Below are 27,044 nucleotides of genomic sequence, written 5' to 3'. Positions count from 1 at the left end.
AGGCAGCCACTTCCATCCATTACAGAACACGAACTACCCTGATGTTCCTTTCTACTCATTTTGCCCTTTAGAGAAGGGATCTGACTCTCCAAGAGTGATAAACCGAGAAAATATAGTACCGTTTCCAGGAGAGAGGTCTCTGGGAGGCAGCACAGAGCAGTGGGAACTGAGAGAACAGAGCTGAGCCAATGCTGACGCTGGCGGGGCTCCTGCCCTGGCTGCCTCGTGGAGGAAGTCACCAGCGCGATCAGGTGTTCCTGCTCTGGCCCTCAGGTCTGACTCCAGGCCACACACAGTGCACCAGGGAGCAGAACCCTAGGGTGCTGGAAGAAAGGAAGAAATTCTCATGATCTTTGTGACTCCAGCACCTGGAACGTTCTCAGCTTTCATTTTATGTGTTCAGCCAAGTCTTACTGAATGAGTGAGGAGTCTTTCCTTGATCACAGAGTCCCAGAGAATACTGGCCAAAGGGGGTGACTAAAGACAACACGGACCTCACGATCATGCAGCTCGGCTGTTGCAGGCAGAGGGGAGAGCTGTTGGACACAGTTGCGTTGAATAGACTGGAGCCTCCCTGGGGTGGGTGAATTGTCCCAAGAGTAGTTGGCAAGTGACCAGAATTAGGCCCTGTCATTTGCATGGGACATGTGGGGAGATGGTCGGAGCCAGTCAGGAAGCAGAACTTGAGAGAGGGGGAAATCCCACAGACATGAACTTTTACACATAGCTTTTAGACTCTCGCGGCCCACAGGTTGAGAACCGCTAGCAGGGTCACCTATGACCATCGGAAAACACAGACATTTACATTACGATTTATAACAGTAACAGCATTACAGTTATGAAGTAACAACAAAAATAATTTCATGGTTGGGGGTCACCACAACGTGAGGCACTGTGTGAAAGGGTCGCGGCATTCGAAAGGTTGAGAACCACTGGTTTAGAGTCTCAGGGAACCACCGATTCCTGCCAGCAAGCGAAACTTGGGCTCCTCACGGCCCCTGACGGTGGCTCAGAAGTGCCCTCACGGGTCTGGATGCACCAAATAAACTTGAAGACCAGGCAGGACAGCGACAAGGAGTTCAAGGGACTGAGTCGGGGTGGAAGGAACACAGGTTTTAGAGGCAAACACACGTCATTGCAAATCCATGCTACCTAGTTAATACTTGAGTTCTATTGGAATACTGCAGGAAGTAGCCCCACCCCCTTTTGGGATCATTGTGAGGATCACATGACAGACCACCTGAAACACGCCTACCACAGAGGCCAACAGGCTGTGCTCAGTAAATGTCCTCTGGGCTCCATGTCTTGGCTCAGTCTGTTTGATCAGATCACACCCTGAGACGCCTCCTTCGGACCATGGACGCCACTCTGTGACTCTGCCTCTTTGCTTCCCTGATTTTTCAAGTCACTGGTTTAAATCCCCTACTTTACACTGCACGTCTCATGTTAGCTGATAACTGCCTGGGTCACACGCTGTGCCCCCTGCATTTCAGAGGCTAGTGTTTCTCCTTTTCTAAATAGATCTGGTGCTATCATCGACACCGCTCCTCCCCTCCCCCCCATTGAATTCCACTTGCCTTATTTCTTGTCCTTGGCATTCAGACAGACCACCTCTGGCCAGCCTGACCCAGCAGAAAGAAGGCTTTGTGGTTTGACAGGATTCAGGTAACTTCAGGCAAGACTGTCACTCATGTGGCTGCTAGCCACATAAACCAAGTGATAACGCAGAACTGGATTTTCTTTTCATTCCTCCCTTCTCCTGCTCCTGTGTGTGTGTGTGTGTGTGTGTGTGTTTTTTTGTGTGTGTGTGTTTTTTTTTTTGTTTTTTTTTTTATCAACCCAGTATTCTGCTAGCTTCTATTTGAGCTACAGTAGGTGAGGACAGCAAGAAAGAAAACTGCTGGCAAGTGGCTTCTGAACCTTCAGGCTTATTTGCCCTCTAGGAGAAATACCTGTTGAAAAAAAGGAACAGTTCCTGTTTGCTGTCTGTACTGGCATTATGTAGACAAACTTTCCTGGTAAAATAAAAGGTGAAGAAGAAGTACGGACTGAGCCTCAGAGGGCTGGCTGCGGGAGGAACGGGGGCACTCAGCCTGCTGGGAGATCACTGTTCGCAGTAAACAGTGAAATCGCGGATTTCAGCACCGGCTCAGGCTTGGTCAGCTTCCCAGTCATGTGCAAACCCGAATAATTTCATGGTCAGGATCTTTGTTTTTTCAGCCAGGGTTATGCAAAAGGTTTTTGTTTTTCTTTTTAATCTAACTGCAAAGAAATTCTAGAAATGACCTTTTATGCATGGCACGGAAATGACACTGTCCCCTGTGGTTTATGGTCTTGGAGGGATAGTTTAGTGGTAAAGAGCTTACATTTTGGTGTCAGACCTGGGTTCAAATCCCAGTTTTGCCGCTTGTGAGCCATGTGTCTCATTTTCCTCACTCGAAAATGAAGACAATTGCCCCCTTTTCCTAGCATTGTTGTCAGGACTGTGTTAATGTATTTGTTTTCAATGTTGGCCACACATCAGAGTCACCAATGTCCAGACTACCATCCAGTCCACCTGGGTCAGAGTGGCTTTGGGGGTGGAATCCAGGCATCACTTTCTCTGAAAGTCTCCCTTGGTGATTCTAATGGGCATGATGGGTTTAAGCCGCTAAGTTAATGCATGTAGGGGCATAAAACAGACCTGGTATGTAATAGGCACTCAATAAGTCTTAGCTCCTATTGGTATTTTTTATCATTGCTAAAATTATTTCTGTTAAAATGTGGCTCGGTTTCTTCTATAATAATTGAACTTTTTTTTTTTTTACACCTGGAAAACACCACATTGAAAAATCTGAGATGGTTTTACATGAAAAATTATAGTCAAGATAATTTCAACATTCATAGCTTGTATTTTTTGTAGCTCGAAGTAACATTTATTAAAAATACAAAAGCATATCAAACTGCCGAAACCAGTTTGGCTCAGTGGATAGAGCGTTGGCCTGCGGACTGAGAGGTACTGGGTTCAATTCCGGTCAAGGGCATGTACGTTGGTTGTGGGCACATCCCCAATTGGGGGTGTGCAGGAGGCAGCTGATTAATGTTTCGCTGTCATCGATGTTTCTAACTCTTTATCCCTCTCCCTTCCTCTCTGTATAAAATTAATAAAATATGTTAATAAAAAAAAGAAAGCATATCAAACTGATTTGGGCAAGTGCCCTTGTGGTAACTGTTGCTCCAATTTTCTTTCTGTGACACCAACAGATAAGAAATTCACTGATTTAAGATTAAATATTCTTGCTAGATTTCTTACCAGTAACCATTTTATTTGACAACAACAAAACAAGGAACTCAAAAGTAATAATTTAAATTACATATATATTTTTCCTTATATTTTAATTGATTTTAAAAAGGGAGAGAAGGGGAGAAATAGAAACATCAGTGATGAGTGAGAATTACTGATAGGCTGCCTTCTGCATGCCCCACACTGGGGATGGAGCCCACAACCCAGGCACGTGTCCTGCCCGGGAAGCGAACGGTGACCTCCTGGTTCAGAGGTCAATGCTCAACCACTGAGCCATGCCAGCCAGTCCTGGAACCAATTTCTTTAAGATTTTTTAAAGCTGCTAGCATTTAAAGGAACGATAAAATAAGTCTTTAAATGAATTTATATTTTGAGGCTAGTTGGGAGAGGTTCAAATATCTGACCTTCAATTTGGGAGTCGGAAGGTGAGAATTCTCTGTGTTCATGGGAGAGCAGATGACTGTTTCTCATCAAAAGCCAATGAACTAGTAATTTGGTTCGCAGTTTGCCTTCATGAAAATCCTTTTGCACGAATTTCTTGTCTAGTATGAATGTTTTCTGTTTTATTGACATCAGTAGTCTCCAAACTCTATTCCATCTGGAAAAAAATTAAGATGTGGACATATGCTCTCAATTTGTGTGTTTATCAGTTACTTCCATGTCATATGTATACCACTATTATGAACATTATGCTACACATATTTCTAATATTGTCTTTCCAAACAATAGTGACCTTTTTTCAGTCTGTAAGCAGTACACACCCTACTTGGCGAGACTGTTGTAGAGAAGTAATCAAATGATGAAATACATGCTTCATCTTTCTTAGCCCTTAGTCAGCTCCCTTCACTTAGGCACAAAGAGATAAGCAAAGGTTTACTTTTTTTTCTTCTTTTTTCAAGTAAAGGGGAGTTCTTTATAGTGAATTACTTCTCTCAGAGTGGATAGTGGAAGGAGTAAAAATGACTTTCCTCAGGGTGGATAACGGAAGGCATGAAAATGCACTGAGATTCCTCCATAAGGACCAGAAGGAGCGACCACGCCTAAAGATGGGCTGCAGTGTCAGGAATTCCAAAGCTCCATGGCCTGCTGGAGTGTCTATATCTTAGGATTTTAAAATAAAAACAGGTGCCTTCAGCCTATATTCTGGGGAAACCAGCGGGTCTCTCCTGAGACAGTGGGAATGGTGATGTGGAAGGAAGGACGGCTCTTGTGTTCCTGCTGGCCCTTCTACTGACCAGTGCGCTCACCTCTCTCAGGTGCTGCCCCTTTCCCACATCTCATAACCTCACGCCCGACGCCACCCTGTTTTACTCCTTAAAAGACCTGGTGCTATGAACTGTGAGCGGACAGACTTTAACTGAAAGTTTGTGTGTGTGTGTGTGTGTGTGTGTGTGTGTGTGTGTTTGTGCAGGGGGGGGGAGGGTGGGGTCGCTGCGGTGTTAGCCACATCCTGGTCCAGCACATCAAACAACTAAAACGCTTTTTCATTCTTGTTCTTAAAAGTTAAGTGATTGTTCTTTATGGGAACACTTACCGGCCATCTCTCTCTTTTGGGTGCCAGCCCCTGCCACGTTGGCTGGCCTGGGTGAGGCTGACCTACACCCAGCCGGCTTTCCCAGGCCCCTCTGTCTGTTTCAGATGACCTACATTCCCACGCAGAACATTTTAGATTTTTCTCCTCCTCTTCCTCCTCCAATTCTGTTTTCCTGATCAGATCTTGGGCCTCCTTTTTTAAAATGCAAAACAAAACAAAAAACTAAAATGTTACTAAGTAGCATACTGAAGTTATTTTAATAAGCAAAACAGTTGTTTCTCAAAAGAAAAATTATGGCCACAGGTTTTAAACTAATTTTTTCTTTTCTCTTTCCACAATGGGAGAATGTTAATTCTGAGACAGAAGCCCAGCTTTTCGAAGGCAGGTTCCAGGTGGTGGGAATACTACCTGGAGAGGAGACTTTCCTGTGTGCTCAGGGTAGGAAGGAATTCCATTTGGGGAAGTGGCTTTCTTTAGCCTCATAGACACATCAGAAGTGAGGCAGGACACTGACATCCAAATAGACCGTCGAACGTCTGGTGTTGGCCAGTTATTGTAAGGTATTCCTATTATATCCATTCCTTAATGAGGGTCTGATTGAAAGTTAGAGGCTGATGGTACTTGTGCTGAGGAAGATGAGGAGACCAGTCGTACGTTTCAGGTGAAATGGTACAATGAGCGGCAGGCCGAGGAACTGAAGCACGGGGTCTCACAGTGGGGTGGCCAGAGGGCAGATGAGAGGCACCAGGGGGCGAGGATGAGGGAAGCTGCATATGCCCCATCAGTGGTCAACTGTTAGGAGCATTGGTAGTTTGGACTCTGAATCACTTACCATATCTCCTCTCTTATTTTTGTCATTAACTTGTAGATTTCATTGTACTACTTTATTGAGATTGATTTATGTGTTGTCTTGTAATCCAGATAATTAAAAAATCAAACAGTAACCATCAGACAAAAGGTGATTAAAATCTCTTACCTAGAAAATAAGTCTTCTACAATCTGTTCAACATTCTTAACTTTTTATCACTTGGATAATAGTGGAGAAGGCTAGGAGAAGAAACTAGTAACTTTCCAATATGTGTGCATTGCCTGATTTAAGATATTTCAGCAATTATTTTAATGTGGTAGTTTTTGTAAACTTGTTATGAGTAAAAATAAAAATGAATAACCTCAATATCTGGGAACTACTGCATTGAAGAGCTTTTTTTTTTTTTTTTTTTTTTTTTTTTTTTTCAGAATGTCCAAGTCAGTTTTAAACAGTGCACTTTCTTTCAAGGAATTACTAAATATTTTTCAAGAAATTCTCCAATTCTATGAAGCAACTTGATGTTGAGTTTAGACTTTGTTATTACTCTGAATTTGAGAAATCCTAGAGTTAGGAAACAAAATGTGAGTTTTATTATGTTATAGTTCCAAATGTTAGAATTAGAATTAACTTTAAGAAGGAACCAGAAACAGTAAAATAATAATAATAATAATAATAATAATAATAATAATAATAAATAACTACAAAAACCTTGGTCATTGGAATGAAATTGTCCCCACTGTCTGTCTCTTTCTTGACTTCAGGCTAGTACTTTTATCCAGAATGATAATTCTACTCATGAAGGAAGTACTACCTGGACATTAGATGAACCAAGAATACAGATTCATTTTGTAGAGATTATATATTAACACTCAGGCTAGGAAGGAATTCCATGGTTGGGAGTGGCTTTCTTTGACCTTGTGGACACAAGTCAGAAGTGAGATAATAATGTTAATAAATAATGGCTTTGCACATGACCATTCCAGTCCCATCCCCAGCTGTTGGATTTGCTGGGGACCACAAGATGATGACTGATTTCTGGGCTGTGACGTGATGTTTTTATCAATTGTAGAAAAAGAAAAATATTATTAAATAGAAGGGACCTTTACCCTTCTTGAAAGATCTCACTGTATCTGAAAAGAGATTTTGATTTTATTTTCATGGCCAATGTTACTAACCTTTGAAAGCAATTTTGGGATAATGCTTTCTGTAGTAAATTTTTTTTCTTAGCATCATCATTCAAAGCTTGCCTTTGATGCTAGAAGTTAGTTAATGTATAGAAACCTCAGTCATTTTAGCCAAATTCAAGGCACATGCTTCTGCTCTCATCACCTCTTGACCTTCTTTCTGAGCCTGGAGTTTGAATTGGTGTGTGAGAGTGTTATCACTTATGACCTTGATTTTCTGAATCTCTCAAACTTGGCCTACCCTTCTAATGTCTCTCAGTGTCTGGGTTTTCCAAGCGGCTCTCAAGTTACTTATACACTGCAATTGTGTGAGTGTGAAGGCATTTGAGAACCAGCAGACTTCTGTGGCAGTGACTCATGGCACGCACTGATTTATTTGCAAAGCCCCCTGTCTCTGAAAGGCCTACCTTCTTCTTCCATTCGGATCGGCCTGTCATGTGCTGCAGACCAGCTTTGTTTGCAGGATGTGGATTTCCTCCTGAGGTGGTTCTTTTTGTGGGTAGATGGTTGCTAGGATACAGACAGTCCCAACAACATCATGGCAGCTGCCTTGTTCTTCATCACATGATTCATCAGTGAAGCAATAGTGTTTTATTTCATTCACTTTGATGCTCTTGTGGTTAACATTTCTAAAGCTTGAAGAAGGAACTTTCTTCTCTCATAGACACCAACAGTTCAAAGATGGAAGGTCAGTCAAACTCAACACTGTGATAATATAAGGCTGCTGACACCAATCCTGTGTATTTTGGGTCCTTCCTTTATGAGACTTAAAAACAGGTCCAGAAACAGAAGCTGCCAGGAATCTTCTTGCTTTCTCTGAAGCATACAAGTATTCTGCTTGTTATAGAATTTTCAATACAAGAGAATGTAAACTCTCTTTTTGTGCAGGGAAATTCCAAAGGTTACTGTCATTGATGTTAATTTACCCAGGATGTGGAGATGTATATCTTTTAGATTTAAGCAACATTGTTGATAATTTTAAAAACTCCAAGTGGATGGAAAGCTTAGATTTGAAAATATATCTTAAAAATTGACTGAAACTTTTATATTTCTTGATTAGTCTAATGAATCGTGGTGGTACATGTAAGAGGGGGGAAAAGATACATGACAAAAATTTCCATCTAGAATCTCAATCTATTTAAAATGCACCCAACAATGTCCAAGAGAGAATGATAGGTGATTATCTTTCAATATTGATGTACAGGAGTGGGCAAAAGCAAGTTACTAATAATACATAATATAATAATGATTAAATAAATAATAATACAAGAATAAACTATGTTTTCCATACTCACAACTATAAACCTACTTTATCTTCTGGAACAAAAAGCTAAACAGAAGCACACTGTGAATGGATGTCCCTCTTTAACATAAGCTGTGCTGGTGCATAGGGAATGACCAGGTTCTGGTATTCCCATCAGGATGAAATGTCATGTTTGAAGCAAAAAATAAGTTTGTCATTTTTGAAACAAAGGATAAATTTTAAACTGAATAAACAGTGGTTTGTGCTTTACATAAGTTGATTGATCTTGCCACAGGAAAAAATGGAGCAGTTTTGGACAGGTGGTTCTAGTGTCACATTTACTTGTCACCTTAACTTTAAATGGAAGAGTTCTCTCACCTTAGCCAGTGCACTATGCCTAGCAGGATGTGCTAGGCCTCAGCTTTTTAAATTAATAAGGTCCAATTACATAGCTGATATGAGCTGCTAGTACTTGCCTCATATAAGAATACTTAATTCATAGAAGGGGCTTAGAATCTTATCTGACATAGTGAGTTCCCAGGACATATGAGCTGTTACTCTCTACCAAATTCCATAAGCTGAGGCACTAGTGACACCTTTGCATTGTGTAAATTTTCTAAGCTTATTTTTCAAATTTGCAGTGATGCTTAGAGAAACCAAGGTGGGTTTTTTGGGATAAGTCTAGTGTTAACAATCGTCTTACCCAGGGAGTAATCTGTGACTTATTATCCTTGATGATAAAATATGGCATGACATCTTCAATTAATTATTTTTTTCTAAGTAATTATTTTTACTATTTGTCACATTTGCTCTCAACATTTCAAGAAAATTATGAGAAGTGGTTTTTCTCAATATTTATATAGCTATATATACCACTGGCCAGAGTGGGATAAATGAGAACAATGGATCTGGATTCAAAATACATATAGACTCCAACATTCTTTTATATTTCATGTTTTTACTATTTTCTAGGAACACTCAGAATGTGGTATTTATAGGCAAATATTTATTATTTTTAGACTTTCAATTTGAGCAACATTATTGTAAAATTAATAGAAAAGATGACTGTATTAGTTACAAATGAGACTTAGACCAAATTTTGAACCTCTAAAATTTTTTACAAATTTAATCAATTTATTAATTTTTTAGACTTTCTTCAAAGAGCCAAGTTTTTAGTGTTATTTGGAGGGGGTTGTTTGTTTTACGTTATTGTTTTATTTCCTGTAGCAGAGCTCATAATGACCCTATTGATTTGGTATTTAAAGTTTAGAAAAGCAGAGAGAAGGAAACATTTCACAGACAATAAGAATTAGGATAAGAAGCATCGACTTACGAATTTACCACAAGCTCTGGCTTCTTTACAAAATGCTGCAAACCAGGAAACTATTGAATTCTGTAAGTCAGGCGGGATAGGAATTGAACTGATAAGTATTAGATCGAAAGGATCTTCAGGGTCATCTACCCCAACTGCCTCATGTCACAGATGACAGGCTGAGATCAGGGAGAAGAGATACTTCATCAGGATCCTATGAGACCTAGAACCTGGGATCCTGGGCACACACATGCCACCTCCCAGGACTAACTGTTGAGAGCCCACCAATGCAATGATTAGTCCTTTCTACCAAAAAGTATTAATCACGTTAAGTTGGAAAAGTCTCTTACTATATCTAGTTCCTTACATTGAAAGGTCCTTGTAACTAGGACTGAGACTTTCTTTTCTACAAATTACAACAATAAATCAACTCAAATAAATTAAACACATTTTATTCAACCTTAGTTATGTGTTTGGGCTGGCAGTGGTCACATCACTGACCCAGATGCCCATGGCATCCTGAGGGACAGGCAGGTGCCAGCCCAGAGGCCCGGGGCGAGGCATGCTGCAGTTTACCTGCTGACTTATGAACCGTGCTAGTTGGATTTATCAAAACCAACTCTTCCAAAACCCCCCAAAGTGGTTTCAGAGCCTTCGTGCAAAGGCACTAAAGATAGCAGCTGATACTGTAATGCAAGCCCAAGAGACCAATGAGGAATGGAAAGCACTGACCCTGCACAGGAGGTAAAAACCATGTCAGTCTCAAAAGAAATCACGTAATACTTTCAACAAGAAAGAATTCAAAGCAAAACAGCAACAAAACAATCCCATTTTCTTTAGAGTTGACCAAATAAACACATAAATAAATAAATAATAGAAATTAAGAAGACAGCCTTAAAAATGCACTTATGTTTATTAAGTGTAAAATTTGCCTTAAAATGTTAGTTAATGCTCATATAAAGCCATTAGGACAAATAAGTTGCTGCAAAATAAGTATCTAGAATGTGAAAATAACTTTTATGATTTTTACAGTTGTGTTCAAAAGTTATGACATGCAAGACTATGTTTACTATGATAGAAGGTTCTCTTTAGGTTTCTGAAGCAAAAATAGAAAAGCCTTATACTGTTGGCAAAATATGTGTTCCTCCTGCTTCCTGCTGGGGAAAAGCATAACTAAAAGAATATATGGAAAACCACATGGCAGCAGATTAAAATGTGTTCTTTTGTTAGCAAGCACTATTGAAAATGTCACAGAAAACATTACTGACATTTTGAAGAAATTAGTATTAGAAGAATTGCACAGATGAGTGAAAGTAAAGGTGTGTCTAATATATCCCAGTTTATGATATTTTCTAGAAACTAATAGTTAACATTAACGAGAGCTCGCTGTATGTGAGGGAAAATTCTAAGCACTTGGCATGCATTGATTTATTTAGTTTACATAACAATCCTAGGATGTAAGTACTAGATCATCTCCATTTTAAAGATGAAGAAACTGATGCACAGAGAGTTAAGTAACGAGTTGAGGGTCTGTAGGGAAAGGGAAAAATCCCCCTTCCCTCCTCTGGTTCCTTCAGCTGCTTTATAACCAACTTGACATGAGGCAGACTTGGGAGAGAAAATCAAAAGTAATTGTCCTCTCACGGGAACCCTGTGCACATGAGGGGTTCAGAGGCAGAAGGCTAAAATGAGATATGTGTGACGTTCTGAGCTAGGGATGAGGTAAGTCACCTTGGGGCTCAGAGGGTAATTGCAAGATCATAAGATGAGCAGATGTTCAGGAATTAGTAGTTTGCCCTGCCATACATACAGAGGCCTCAAAAAAGGTTATTTATGATCATCTCCTACTATGGGCAAGGCCCCTGATTCAAATTCTTCTAGGGAGTTAAGAAGAGACAGTTTCACTTGAGCTGTAGGGTTTCAGTTGCCTTTAGCTCAAACATAGTGTGCATACCATGGAGGCCCATCTTGGGGTGACTCACTCTGAATGCGTGCGCTCTCCCCCCACACCCCAATTCATCAGCTAATAAGAAGTAAAGCCAGTAAAGAGCCAACATGGTATTCTGTGTCCAGTGCCTGTGATCTTAGCCACTCTTGTATTTGCCTCTGATATTTTTCATTAGTCAAAACAAAACAAAACAAAACAAAGCAAAACAAAAACTCCCAAAACAAAACAACAACAACAAAACACACAAATGCATAAAAGAAGTAATTTTTTCCGTGGTCATGACTTCTTTACATATTAACAAATGTATTATGAAGAAAAAAACAGTACCAGTGGTGATGGAGCCACCGCCTTTACTGACACATGAACAGATGGGATCCCAATGGGCCCTGGACTGCAGGGGTCTCTCAGGGAGGCAGGGCAGGAAGGAAGTTGAAACTGGAGTTGCATCAAGTGCAATGGGATACATTGATGTCATTACTTCTATAAAAACAAGAATAAACTAGGTTCTTTATAATACTTATATTGGATGGGGAATAGCCATGAAAACATTGACCTACATGCTTCCCACTGAGTATCTTGAGTCAAACTTAAGAGAGCAATCAAATGTCACAAAGTTTCCTTTAAAAAAAAGAAGTGTTTCAATGATTGGACCTTTGCTGTGATAGCAAATAGGTGTCCCTAGGATACAATTTGAAAAATAACTAGAGCAATAGAACTTTCTCCAACTTAAAGGTGCCATTCTAGCAAGGAGTGAGAAAGTGGCTGCTGATTGTAAGATTTGTGTGTGAGGAGAACAGTTGGAAAACAGATGTTGGAAATGTTTCCATTGTTAGGAGATTAGGTTGTTTAACAAAGTCAACATGTCACCTATTAAAAACTCTCATGTTTGCAGGGTTTAAAAAAAACCAACAAAAAAAAAAAACCCTGTCAGCAAAATTTTCAAAAACCATTTTTTTAAAACTTCCAAGAAAAGAATTTTTGTCCCTTTTAATCTATTTAAAAACAAAAACAAAAACAACATATAATACAACACTGGTTGGTTCGCATTTACTAATTAAAATTTAGGAAGATAGAAATTTGCTAGTCTAATTCAACAAAATTTGTGAATAATTGATGTGCAATTAAAAAGTATATTCTGTGATTTTTGTAAATACAGCTAGTGAAGCATTTCTTTCATCTGATGCAGATACAGTTGTGAAATATCTTTTTTTGCCTATGACATCCATCAATGATTAAATATCAAAACATATGGAACTTTCAACCAAATTTTTAAATTCCTATGTCAACTTCAATCTTTTCAATAAATGGGAACTAATCTGAAGGTAGTGCATAATCTTGATTTTTGACATGCAGAGGGACTTTTGGGGCTATGGGAGGTGGTCAGCTGGACACATCCAGCAGAGACTAGAAAATATAGTGGCAAAACTCAGAAGACAGATTTCTGAGTCGTGTGTGTGTGTGTGTGTGTGTGTGTGTGAGAGAGAGAGAGAGACATCTGGAAAAACTTTTCTAATACTTTAAGGTTGGCAAACGTACTTTAGTTTGGTGGCAATAGTCTTTACATAAAGTTGAGCGTAATTTATACTGGCAGGAGAGGGATATTTAAACGTGTTTACTTAGGATAAAAAATGACCCATAGCACAGGTACCTTAAAACGTGGCTGGCTGTTCTGCAAAACTGCATTATTATGAGTTATTTTAAAAAGTTATACTGAACTCTGGTATTAGCTAAGAGATATACACATAAATTAATGGGATGGACTAAATGCCCAGAAATGAATTTATACAAATATGGTCATTTGATCTTTGATGAAGGTGCAAAAGCAATTCCATGGAGAAAGGATAATCTTTTCAATAAATGATGTTGGATTGATTAGACATCCATGAGCAAAATAATGAACCTCACAATGGGCCATGGATCTAAACCAAAGATGTGAAAACGTAAATCTTTTAGAAGAAAACAAAAAAGAAATATTTGTGTCCTGGAATTAAGTAAAGAGTTCTTAGGAATGACACCAAGAACATGATATGCAAAAAAAAATTTGATAAATTGAATCTAATCAAAATGAAAACTTTTGCTCTGCCAAAAGTGATGCTGAGAGAATAAAAAGCCGTGCTGCACTGCATCTTGAAAGAAAACATTTGCAAATGACATATCTGACAAAGGACTTGTATCCAAAATATATATTTTTCACAAATCTTTCAAATGCAACAACAAGAAAATAAATAACCTAGTTAAAAGTGGGGAAAGGATTTAAATGCATAATCCACCAAGGAGGATATAAGGGTGGTAAATAAGTCTATGGGAAGATGCTGAGCATTATTAACTGTTGGAGGTTGAATATGACCCCCAAATATGTGTAAGTCTTAGTTCCTGGAACCTATCAATGTAACCTTACACAACAAAAGGGACTTCCCAAATGTGAGCTGAGATGGCATGATTAATCTGGATTGTCTAGGTGGATCCTAAATGTCCCTATAAGAGAGGCAATAATGTCAAAGAAGGAAGAAGGGAATGTAAAGATAATACGGTGCTGGCTTTGGAAATAGAGAAAGGGGCCATGGAATACATTTTATTTGGGATGCAATATATCTTGGAATTAGATATGAAATTGTCTAGGTGATATGATGATAGGAATCCATTTAGAGGGACCCACTTTCTAATCAGTTCTTGGAACTTGGGTGCAGAGGATCGGCCTTAGGGTGAACATTCCTAGAATAGAGTTTCCTGAAGTGAGTTCCCTGACACAGTTGAACAAGACGCAGAATGGTAAGAATTCCAGATGAATTCAACATGTGAAAAGCAGCCAAATTTTTTAAACTTAAACTTCTTCTAACGCCACTTCTTCAAAATAGACTTGCCCAGGCTGTAGTATTTTGTGGAAGAGCCACACTCAAGGGGCCAAAGAGCCGCATGTGCCTCAGGAGCCACAGTTTGCTGACCATGGCCTGGCCAAACTGCACCCAAAATAAATGCCATAGGGTTTTGACATCCCAAAGTTTAGCTGTTCAAACATGCATGCCCTGCCGACATTCAAATCCCCACACATACCACCGCGATGTTTATAGTCGTTGACAGGCCTGAAGAAACACGACTGACTTATCTTTTCCAGCGGTGGTAGAGAACAATGACTATTTCATCAAGCCTAATTCTGTCTTTCATTTCTTTTAGATCACGTTACATTTTATGTCGACAAATCCTCAGCCCAGGCCCTGGTTTACATAAAAACGATGTTGACAGTGTAGGGAAAATGAACCATGTTTTGAGGGAAGTGGAATTAGAATCAGTCACATAAATAGAGTGAAGATTGTAACATCTTGACATAGGACAACCCAGACCAAGGCAGGAAAGGGCACTGGATTGAGAAGGTGGTATCTGGGTCCTAATTCCAGCTCCACCAACTAGCCATGGGATTTTGGGAAACATTCAGTTTCCTCATCTGAACTAGATTGATGATTTCCAAATTCACCAAGATGTAAGAATCACCTGCAGTGTCTATTCACAAAATAGATTCTTAGCTCTCAGCCCAGCCCCACTGAACTAGACGCTCAAGAAAAGGGATTTTCAGAACACACACACACACACACACACACACACACACACACACACAATACCCTGTGGGACTCTTCTAAAGAAATGAGTTGGGGAAACACTAGATTCGGTAATAACTAGGAGCTTCCAGTTCTAAGAGACTATGATAAAGCCTGGATGCCATCATTCACAGTGAATAGGAACATTTTGAGGGCAAAATCTGTTAATTCATACTTAGTAGTTTATAAATATTCTTTATTTGTTTTTTTAAATGTTACTGATGTTAATGCTGTGGTTTGTGCTTTATGGATCTAAGTATTCTTCAGATTTCTCTTTTGATTATTGGCAGTCAAACCTTGCCATTATAGAAGGTAAATGAGGTCAGGAGGTGAAAGCCTGTTGTTGTTATTATTATTGCTGATAGTAACATAACTACCATAACCTAGATTGCGCTTTTTAAAAAATATATATATATTTTTAATTGATTTTTGAGAGAGAGGAAAGGAGAGGGATAGAGAGCTAGAAACATCGATGAGAGAGAGAGAGAGAGAGTGAGAGAGAGAGAGAGAGAGAGAGAGAGAGAGAGAGAGAGAGACATCCACCAGCTACCTCCTGCATACCCCCTACTGGGGATGTGCCCACAATCAAGGTACATGCCCTTGACCGGAATCGAACCTGGGACCTTTTAGTCCGCAGACCGACACTCTATCCACTGAGCCAAACTGGTTTCGGATAGATTGCGCTTTTATGAATTTGATAGATCTGCTAGTATCTTTGGGAAAAGCCCAGACAAATTAATAAAACACACTTGTGCCTATTATGCACAAGGAAAACGTTGTGCTGTGTTCTTACTAAAATGTTTAGAGTGCCTTTCCTTTCTCCTTTATTTTTAATCTGGAAATCTCCTGTTTAGTTATATTTTAAACGAATAAAATGTTTTCTTGATCTCATTAATGTAACAATGAATTAGCAAATTAATAATATGTGTTGGGGCCATTTATTTAGTTTATAGAGAATACATGATGCACATTTCAAAGGGCGGACTCCACAGCAGTTTGTGGACCACACATGGGCTCGTGGTTCAGGGTGCCTTTTCCTGTTGTCCACTCTTTCTCCATGGCACATCGCTTAGGAGAGTGAGCTATGCCAATGTTCTAGTCCACGGGTTCAAATCTGAACCGTGAGAATAAGCAATGGTGAACCACACTTGTGTAGTGCTCCACAATTAATGAAGTATTTCGACATCATAATTTTACTTCTTTCCCTAATAGCCCTCTGACATAGGCAGTGAGGCCCCGGGAGAAGTCCAGAGATGCTGATGGAGCCAGGACTGGAAACCAGGCCTGCTGGCTCTCGATCCAATGCATTTCTTCTATGATTTCTTTGATTCTACAGCTGGAGTAGCAATGAAGCCTGGGATCCCCTACACATCTGTGTGGAGAGCCTTGGGTTATGGAAAAAGATACAGAAAGAGTGATTTGAACTAATTCTCTTAGACACTTTACCGGCACTATTTCAAGTAAATTTTTTTTTTCTGAGTAAAATGTCATTAAGTCATCATCTTGTCTAATCTTTGGAACAAGAAGTACATATGTGTGTCACGTAAATGTATTACAGTCTAATGTGAAAACAGAATGGAGTAAGCCCAGCAGGGAAGGAAGGATACGTTAGCATCATCTCCAATCCCCACTCATCCCAGTGGTTGCATAGTTACCTAAAGGCCTAGAGCAGTGGTCGGCAAACTCATTAGTCAACAGAGCCAAGCATCAACAGTACAACATTGAAATTTCTTTTGAGAGCCAAATTTTAAAAATTTAAACCTCTCCTAACGCCACTTCTTCAAAATAGATTCGCCCAGGCTGTGGTATTCTGTGGAAGAGCCACACTCAAGGGGCCAAAGAGCCACATGTGGCTCGCGAGTCATGGTTTGCCGACCACTGGCCTAGAGTGGCAGGAGCCTCCAACCCTCAGGAAGAGACCAAGAAAACTGACCTGGCTGCAAGAGAGGAAATGGTCCCCCAGCAGCATCTTAAGCATTAAAGGCAAGCTGTCCTTGTAGTCAGCCAGTAATTTAGGCTGAGGTTTCCAGAGGTCTCATGATCTGAAGCAGGTGTTATGTATCTGGGAGCAGAGTGGGTAGGGTATTTACCTGAAATATTACAGGCCCCGGGTATAGGGCTAGGGAACATGGCAAGGCCCTGCAGGTATCAAGAGATCCAGGGAGGTGCACCACTCAGATTTAGCAAATAAAGACATAGGGCTCCCAGTTAAATTTGAATTCCAGGTAAATAGTAAGTAAGTATGTAGTGTATGTCCCCCCAGTGTATATGCAATTCAAATTGAATTGAGCATCCTGGGTGTTAGGTGGTGATGCCAACAGAGACAAATATTCCAGCTCTTTCACGGGACAGCATTTCAGTTTTCCTGCTTCCACGTAACACCTCTAGTTTTCACCACCTTCTCCCATGTCATTACCCTGAAGGCTCTGTTCACATGTAAGACTGGGGTGGGGGTGGGGGCATTGAGGTAGAAAATGATAATATCTATAATACTATTTCCAATTTATGTAACTACAATTTACATTCATATAGGCCTTTTGCACAGCAGAATATAGTAGATCGTTTCTTTTTTTTTAACATAAAATGTCATTTTATATATAAGAGAAGAAAGTACTTTTTCTTCAAATAGTTTTTTTTTCATATTTTGGCAATGTTCATTGTTTATAATCAATTTGTGGAGAAGATAACTTACAAAACTAATTGTGAATACACACACACACACATATGCTTTATATAATATTCTTTTTTTAGGTATTTGAAAGTAATTTACTTTCCATTTTGTTAGTCCTCTTCCTCTTTTTTTGTAATTTCTTTATTTATTAAGCTATTACATATGTGTCCTTATACCCCATTACCCCCATCCCCTACAATATTGTTATTTAAAATATAGAACCTGGAATAAAAAATTAATAACACTTGTGTTAGTTGTCACGGGGAAGTATTATGTCTACATCTGACAAAATATTATTGAAAATGCACAGTTTGGTTTCTTTCTTCCACGCAGGTCCTGCACCCTTCTTAATCTTCTCTCATGGAAAGGACATCTTTAGGATTGACCTGGAAGGAACCAATCATGAGAAATTGGTGACCGATGCTGGTGTGTCAGTGATCACGGACTTTCATTACAATAAAGAAAGAATCTATTGGGTAGATCCAGAAAGACAACTTTTGCAAAGAGTTTTTCTGAATGGGACAAGGCAAGAGGTAAAGTACCAATTCCTAAGGTATTGAGGAATTTTTGTGTAGGCTGACAAACATGATAAAGTTAATTAGTAATGTATACATAAATGAAAATCACATTATAGTTCATATGTGTGCCTGACATGTGTAGTAGGCATTTATTGAATCTGCATCTGTGGCATATGATTGCACAAGCCCATAAAATTCAGAAGCTCCCCAAAGTAGAAAGTGAGGATGTCCATGTATTTTGAGAGCTTGTGTGGAGGTTCTATCTAGCAGGGGAGCGCAGCTACTCGTATACCCTTGACCGATGACCGGTCCTCTCCTCTGGGAGGAAGGTCGTCCTCTGCCACCAAGCACGCAGCTTCGGGAGGGACGCACATGGATCGGTGAGGGAGGAGGGGGACACCCGCCTAGCCAGCCAGATCAGCCGAACCAACCCTGGCGATCAATGGGGTGACAGATGTCACAGCCAGATCGCCCTCACATCCTGTATTTTGGAAATATGTCAGTTTATTAAGTCAGGTCACCATTTTATGGTAAAAACATATTATTTATATGACTCTTTTTCTACTCCTGCGGTTTTCAACTGGGGGCGGTTTTGCCCCTCAGGGGATATTTGTCAATGTCTGGAAACATTGTGGCTGTCACAATTGGATTGGGGAGGAGAAAGGATGTGTTGCTGGCATCTAGTGGGCAGAGGCCAGGGCTGCTGCTAAACATCCCACAACACGCAGGACAGTCCCCACAGCTAATACCACCCAGCCCCAAACATCGATCGTGTTGAGGTGGAGAGTCCCTGTTTCATCATAAAAAATCTTTGTTGAGGGTTTTGGCACCTGATATCTAGGAAGAAAAACTTTTTTTTCTTTGTATTCTCAAGGTGTTTGCACTCTGGGGGAAAAAAAATAAAGCAGACAGATAGAAAGCATTCTGCTTCAAGTACTTACACAAGATCTTTAATCTTTCTTTTTAACTGGTAGAACCCTTACATGAGTCCCAGGAGGAATGTCCTCTCTCTCCCTGGGAGATAGATTACAGAGAGCGCGTGACTAGAGAAGCCTTAAGCATTTACTCCCAGCACAAAGTGCCCACTGTTTTGTGTGTGTGTGTGGGTGTTTTTTCTTAAACCAAACCTTCTCTCTCCAATTATTCTTAAAAGCTTCAATTAGTTGCTAATCTGTTTTATCACATCTTTAATACTTGCTAATCTCACTTTTAACAAGGATGGCTACCACATTCTCCAGCCATCTGTAGGATTGCCGCAAAACCTTAAATCTAAGAATCTGGAGAATTTCCTGTCACAGAATAGGAAATAAGTTAAACAGCTGTGAATTTATGTCAAGTCATTAGGAAAGGACTGGCTTGATGCCTAAAATCCATTATTATATTCCCTTCTTTGGGTTAAAAAATTGTTTATAAAGGACACCTGTTAACATGTAAACCATTTACCTGGATGAGCTATATGTGCATCTATTAGCAATCGGTTCAATGGTTGGATCAGATTACTCTGAGATATAGAAATAGAACAGGCTCATGAGAACGTTAGATCCCTGCCCAAATATGTTCAGTGAGGTCAGGTCAGTAGCTGGAAGTCAGCAATGATGGGAATATTTACACCATCGAAATCTGCAACCTTCTCCCCACCTTCCACCCTCCACCCCGCAGGAAGACCTGTTTACCCGCACACACGGGAATGAGGAGATAATAGAGGTTTTTGTTGGGTTGTTTTTTAACGACAGAGCAGGGAACACTGCCCAGGAGACATGAAGAAAGAGAAGCCTTGCTCTTCAGGTCATGGGGTCATAGTGCAAGGGCACTGGGGATGGTAGAAAGGGAGGGGCCTGAAGGAGGAGGAGGGGCCAGAAGAAAAGTGGGGCCCTCATGAAAAATTCATCTACTTTAGAGCTCTGTGCACAGACTCCAAGGGAATCCTGCCAGACTTTGGTAAAGCTTGGACTTGAATTCAAGTGAGAATCTGGAAAGTTCCATTAGCAAGTGGGATGGAGTAAACTGTCTTTAAAGTAGCCTCGAAATTCCACTGTTACTACAGTCACAGATACTTTACCTAGAAGTAAGCATATGGTGGGTTGACTGCTGTATCAAAACAATGGCATTGTAGCTGTGATTATTTTATCATTCATGTATTTGGGGAATGCACAAAAATGACAAGTTCTTAAAAGAACAGGCTCTTCTACATTAAAAATAATTTTTTGTGTGTGTATTGAGAATGGGGGATTATTAATAACAAGTTTGAAATTTGATTTTTACAGACAGTATGCAATATAGAGAAAAATGTTTCAGGAATGGCAATAAATTGGATAAAGGAAGAACTCATTTGGTCAAATCAACAGGAAGGAATCATTACAGTCACAGATATGGAAGGAAACCATTCCCGTGTTCTCTTAGGCGCCTTACAATATCCTGCAGACGTAGCAGTCGATCCAGTAGAAAGGTAAATTCTGCTGTTTTCAGACACTGAGATATATTTCAAAATCTGGTGAAAATTCATAGAATCACAGCATTTTGACGCAAAGGGACCTTCTCATGGAGACCATGGCCCTCTTTTATGATAAGAATCACCCTTTCCAGCCGAAGCCAGTTTGGCTCAGTGGTAGAGCGTCGGTCTGCGGACTGAAAGGTCCCAGGTTCGATTCCGGTCAAGGGCATGTACATTGGTTACAGGCACATCCCCGGTAGGGGGTGTGCAAGAGACAGCTGGTCGATGTTTCTCTCTCATCGACGTTTCTAGCTCTCTATCTCTCTCTGTAAAAAATCAATAAAAATATATTTAAAAAGAAAGAAAGAAAGAAAGAAAAAAAGAATCATCCTTTCCAATAGGCTGCTTGCCAGATTTGAACCACAGCGACTCCCTCTACCAGCAGCACTCCTTCCTGACTACCATGGCTTCCTGCTGGAGAAGCATAATTCTCCTCCAACCTGAAATCCCACGGAAAGTTCAAGGACTCCTGCTGAATTACATTTTCATTCAAAATAGTCAAGCTTGTCCTGTGCGGACACCTGGGGACTGTGCACACACTGAGAGAGTTGACCATTTAAGTGACCTGACACTCAGTTGTGTGTCTCATTCATGTGTTCGCCCCCAGGTTCATATTTTGGTCTTCAGAGGTGGCCGGCAGCCTTCACAGAGCAGATCTCAAAGGTGTGGACATGAAGATTCTGCTCGAGACGTCAGAGAAAATAGCAGCTATGTCCCTGGATGTGCTTGAAAAACGGCTCTTTTGGGTTCAGTCCAACAGAGAAGGAAGCAGTTCCCGCATTTGTTCCTGTGACTACGATGGAGGCTCTGTCCGTGTCAGCAAACACCTTGCACAGTAAGTTTTGCTTCTGGTGTGAAATAAAGCAATTGCCATTTGAAATGCGTGTGATAAATTTATTTTACTTTTGCCAGTTAGTGCAGATTTTGGAGTCTTGAACTCCAGTTTCAGATTTACCATTTATTACTTCTCTTATCCTCAGTTTCCTTTAATGTGGGGATAATAATAGCACTTATTTCTTGGGGATTTTGTGGAAGTTAATTAAAGAAACACAAATAAAGATAAATAACAGAGTATTTGAAATATAATCAGTTCTCACATGTTGGTTATAATTATTGCTTTTGGAATTTTTATGTCATGCAGTTATAAAGTTACACACGTTTGATTTGTCACCTTGCCAGTAACGGACATCCCAGCTTCTGGAAAGTGGCAGAAATTAGTCATGTGTGAAATGGACAGCGCCAGAAGTCCAATCCTACCCTGTTCCTATTTTCTTCCCTACTTTATATCCATCACACTTACGTGCTGATTTGCAAAAGAATGAGACCAGGAATCTGGAGCTAGAAATTATACCCCATTAATTCAGATTATGACTACATATATAAAGCTCAATACTGGTTTCTAATCCTAAAAGAAAAATAATCAAAAAAGCTGGTGATTGAAATTCAGACAGTAAATTGGAATGAAGTGAAACTTTAATAAGCCCAGAAACAAATGTTTTTTTCTGTTGCATTTTAGGCACAATTTGTTTGCAATGTCCCTTTTTGGAGACCGTATCTTCTACTCAGCATGGAGAAAGAAGACAATTTGGATAGCTAACAAACACACTGGGAGGGATATGGTTCGGATTAACCTCAACTCTTCATTTGCTCCACCTGGTGGAATTAAAGTGGTACACCCACTTGTACAGCCCAAGGCAGAACGTGATACTTGGATGTCTGGTGAGTCATCTCTGATCTCGAACAAGGTCTGGTACTTAGTTCCTCCCTATCCGGACACTAAGGGTTTATCCTTGATTTCTCCCACAGCCTCACCCCCAATTCCCCATCTGCCTCCAAGACTTTCCCACCACTCTCTCCTCTACAGCCATCATCATGGTCCAGACAACCAGCACTTCTGGCCCAGAGTCATAGCCACTCAGCTAATTTTTCTATTTTCTCTCTTGCCTTTAAGTAATTAATCTGACCCTTTTGCTTAAAATCTTTCAAAAGCTTCCCTTTTCATTTAGATTGAAATGGTAACTATTTAACAGGCCTATCAATATTTGACCGCCCTGATCTAGCACGTTTTTTCCTCCTCCTCTGGTTGGAATACAACCCAGGTCCTTCCAGAGTTTCTCAGAATGCCTGGCTCCTGCATGCCTTTACACATGTGTAGCCACTCTTCTCTCTGCCTAGAATGCTTTTCAGTTAAATGTCATGTCCTCAGATAGGCCTTCTCCGGGAAGCCAATCAAAATGGGCCCCTCAACTCTTATTTTTTTCCTCAGTAAACCCTTTATTGAATTCATTGCAAGGTGTAATTACATATTACTTTTCTCTCTTTTATATTTTCCTCCCAGTTGATTATAAATATGCAGGCAGAGACCATTTTATATATTTGTTTGTTTGTTTAAACAACCCTATCTTCAGTGGTTATTTGTTTACTTGTATATTTATTTATTTATAAAGAATTGTAGATTTTAATAAAATGAATAGATTGACTGAATCTAGTAACAACTACAAATTTCTATTTTTAAATGCAGTCTTCTCCCTTTGAATTCTTTAGCATGTACTTTTTTCTTAAAGTAAGCTCCTCAATATAAATTATGCCACAAAAATGATGTTACACTAATATATGCTTTATGTAAATGTCTTATTTTAAAAAGGTTTTCAAAGATATTTAATTTTATCCTCAAGTTGCCTTGTGCAGTTTTGAAGCAGAGGTGGAATTGCTTGTTTTCTCCTCTTCCTGTTGGATGCCACTGGGTTTGGGTAAAGGTGTGGGACATGGTGGGGACCATGAGTCCCTGGCACAATTAGTGGATAAATGTGTTCCTACCTGCCTGAAACGCAGCTCCCGGAGGGGTGCTCTGGAGAACTGAACAGGGGGACAGGCATGAGATTCCAGAAGGAAGGCTGGCATCCAGGGGAAACGGACATGCTTATTTCTTATGCCCTCAAGAATGTAACCAATAGCGTGAATGCTTTTATCTGATTTCTTTAAAAATATAGCTAGAAACTTTAACTTTTGTAATGACTATGCTTTCAATGCAAGTAATGAGGAATTGCCAAGAATAAAATAAGTTCCAAATGATGAAGCACTTATTCAAATAAGGTATTTTTTTAAAAACCTGATTGACTTGAAATCACAAAACAAGAATCATGGGAAACAATTCAACTCTGGGTGGCAGCACAACACGGAATAGCAAATGGCGGCATGATGAAATAGACGGTGACCATATGCCAGCTATGTTCCAGGGGGAATTTTGACCCAAGCTGTCTTCCAGTTCATTGCCTCAGTGGTGATGACTCATAACAAAATGAGAACCAATCACTACTCTGGATAAGTATCTCTGCGTTTCATTCATAATAGTTAGAGATGTGCCTCTCTCGTCCTCATCACACCTCCCACCTTTATATGTTGCCTCATAGTTTCCAAAGCATTTTCACGGGCATTATCTTATTGATTTGTCACAGCAGCATTGTGAGACAGAAAGGCCAGCAATTATTGTCCTCATTTCGTAACTGAGGAATCTAAAGCCTAGAGAAATAGAGTGGCTTTTCCCAGGATTGCACAGCTTGTTGGTGACGGAGCTGGGACCACTTCCTGGTGGTGGGGCTGTGAGGTGGGTGTTTTTTCTCCCGTCAATAACCACATGAGCTCTTCAGAGTTTTTCACTATTACTCAGCTTCCTTGATAAGGAGTTTAACTAGGATAGTGGAAAGCATAAATTTTAAAAGAAGATCTCTAATGATTTATTACATAACGGCTTTAAACAACGCGGCAAGTAATAGCATTGGGTTGGGAAGCTGCTGTCAGCTGCAGAATCGCAGGCAAACCTGGAATCAGAAGGCTGTGGGCAGGGGCGACATTGGTTCCAGTTACTGACCGAAGGAGGCAATCCACATGTGCTCCACATGCTGAGAACGTCTGGTCTCAAGAGCACTGTGACGCTGGCCATTATGAAATAAGTTGAAGTTGTTTTCGTGTCGTGTAGAGCAGGAATGCTTCACCTGGGATCTGGAGTCCGTGAATCACTCGGCTGTACGTGTTAGATGAAATGTGTACTTGTGCCCTAGGGATATGGTAGACAGCTTCCATCAGATTCTCAAGGTGCCCGATATCCTTCAGGTTCACAAACACTTCCCTAGAGGATGGCTACTTCCTCCTGGATAGCAGCCTTACCACTGCAGCTCCTCCGCCGAGGGGGGCCGTGGTAGTGCTTGGGTTGCAAGGCACTTTGTGGTGAGACTACTTCAACAAGCAGGTGACTGGTAAGAAATGCCTACACTCCCACTTAGCAAAACCTTCTACAAAACACTGGCTCTGAGGGACTTAATGAAGGTATTTGGAGAAAAAAAAAACATTTCAGGGCCAAATAATTTAGACAGACTTGGTTAAAGAAAGTTAAACGGGTTGGGTTTTCAAGTGTTTTCTCAGACGCACTCACGTGGGTAGACACATTGTTCATCTCTGAGGTGACACAACCTGGTGTTTTCCTACTTTATTTCCTGGGCAGCAGCCCCCTTGACTACCAACCTATTTCTGGCTCAGACCTCTTTCTTAAGAACTAAACCATTTTATTTTATTGATTTTTTTTTTTTTACAGAAAGAAAGAGGGATAGAGAATTAGAAACATCGATGAGAGAGAATCATCAACCACTGCCTCCTGCACACCCCCTACTGGGGATGTGTCCGCAACCAATGTGCATGCCCTTGACTGGAATCGAACCTGGGACCCTTCAGTCTGCAGGCTGAAGCTCTATCCACTGAGCCAAACCGGTTTTGGCAACCTTTTTATTTTTTTAGAAGACTGAGGCATGGTGAAAGTCAAGCTGCAAAGGTCCACGGCAGAGCTGAGCTGCAGAGAAAAGTGGTTAAGAGCGCTGGGGATGTATTCAGAGTGTACAAAAGAGAGCAGCTCGGCGAGGACTGTGCTCTGACTGGGATGAGGGTGCGGCTCCCACAGCCAAAGGCCCGGGTGTCTCCAAGAAGCCTCCTTTGTGTGTTTAAACAAGGCCCTGGTTTGTGAGTGTGGGTGGGCTTGTTAGCAAAGAGCTCCATGCAGCCAACTGCTGAGCCAGGTCTCCGTGGTCCAGCCGGTTTCCCTGTCCGGCTGGTTTCCTGAGGATTCTGACCAGTTTCCTGAGCTTGGTCACTCAGTTCCCTCCACGGGGCCATGCCTGCTTGCCCACTGTCCCCTCCGAGCTCAGGTCCTGCAATGGACATGTCGCTTGTACACACTCAGGCTCAGCGAACATCGAGGCCCCGGTGTATGGCTGCCTTCGGAGCCTTTCTATTTGGATTTCTTGCAAGTGCTTCAGGCACAAAGGACATAACTGACCTACTGGCTTCCACGTCCCTTCTCCCCAACTCCTCTCCAACCCACTTCGATATTATCTACCATTTTATAGATGCTGCCTTATTTATTTCGGGAAAGCTTGTAATTAGACATATTATCTATCGATGGTTTTTTGGTGGTTAAATGTTTCAGTGTGCATGGATGGCGGGGCCAAATCTCATTTCTTTCTGAAAAAAAATTTTTTCCCCATTTCAGGAACTCAGAAAATCTCTGACTCTGCCTCTTTCTCTCTTACACACACACACACACACACACACACACACACACACACACACACTTCTCCCCTGGTTTCAGATACAGAATTGAACCACACTTTTGTTGTCAGAATTAAATTGATTAGGCAACAGTGCTCTCCTGGCTGCCTCAGCCAACATCCATACCCTTACTAGTTGGCGTATAAGCCTCAGAGACAGTGTGAAAAGTTTTTTTGTATACAATTTTAATACATTTTTTTAAACTCAACTTCTGGGGATGTTGCAGCTAGTTTTACTGCTCACAGACATAATATTTTTAAAAGGTGCTAACACTTTTGCTTTCTTCTGTATTCCTTTAAGTATAGATTCCAGTTTTAAGCTCTTGAGAGAGTTTCAAAAACAATTCCTTTGGAAAATGAAGGGTATCTATCATCAACACAGTGCAAATTACTTCACATTCCTTTCATGCACAAAATATTGCTGAATTTCCTTAATTCTGAGAGTTCATGAAGGAGAATTTCCTCCACCTGCAAACACACCTGCTTAGGGAAGAGACTAGTGTAGCTAAAACTGCTCCAGTCAGACGCTGATCCATCTTGATCACATTATTGCTGGAGTGCCTACTGTAAACCCTGGGCTATTTGGAAACCTTTAGAAAAGAGTCACCCTAGATATGTGAGCATTTTTCCACATTTTAAAACAAATTTTTGGTGGTAAAATACATATAACATAAGATTTACCTTCTTAGCCATGTTAAGTGTTTGGTTCAGTGGCATCAAGTACACTCGCATTGTTATACAACCATCACTACCATCCATCCCCATAGCTTCTCATCTTGTAAAACTGAGGCTCTATATCCATTAAATTATAACATCTCCCAGCCCCTGGCAACCACCGTTCTACTTTCTGTCTCTGTGATTTTAACCG

The 27,044-nt window shown here is 40.5% G+C and overlaps 1 protein-coding gene across 1 annotated transcript in view; it reads left to right on the top strand.

Moving 5' to 3' along the window:
• EGF (epidermal growth factor) overlaps window positions 1-27,044 on the top strand; it is a 90,146-nt gene that overhangs the window by 1,409 nt on the left and 61,693 nt on the right. Inside the window, exons 2-5 of the mRNA XM_084872245.1 lie at window positions 17,907-18,106; window positions 20,356-20,537; window positions 21,190-21,417; window positions 22,099-22,301. Coding sequence (XP_084728371.1) covers window positions 17,907-18,106; window positions 20,356-20,537; window positions 21,190-21,417; window positions 22,099-22,301 — 813 coding nt within the window. The remainder of the gene's footprint in view (window positions 1-17,906; window positions 18,107-20,355; window positions 20,538-21,189; window positions 21,418-22,098; window positions 22,302-27,044) is intronic.

Source organism: Pipistrellus hanaki, assembly GCF_964339955.1.
Source record: "Pipistrellus hanaki genome assembly, chromosome: 1".
NCBI lineage: Eukaryota > Metazoa > Chordata > Mammalia > Chiroptera > Vespertilionidae > Pipistrellus > Pipistrellus hanaki.
This window is presented reverse-complemented; position numbering and strand designations above follow the sequence as displayed.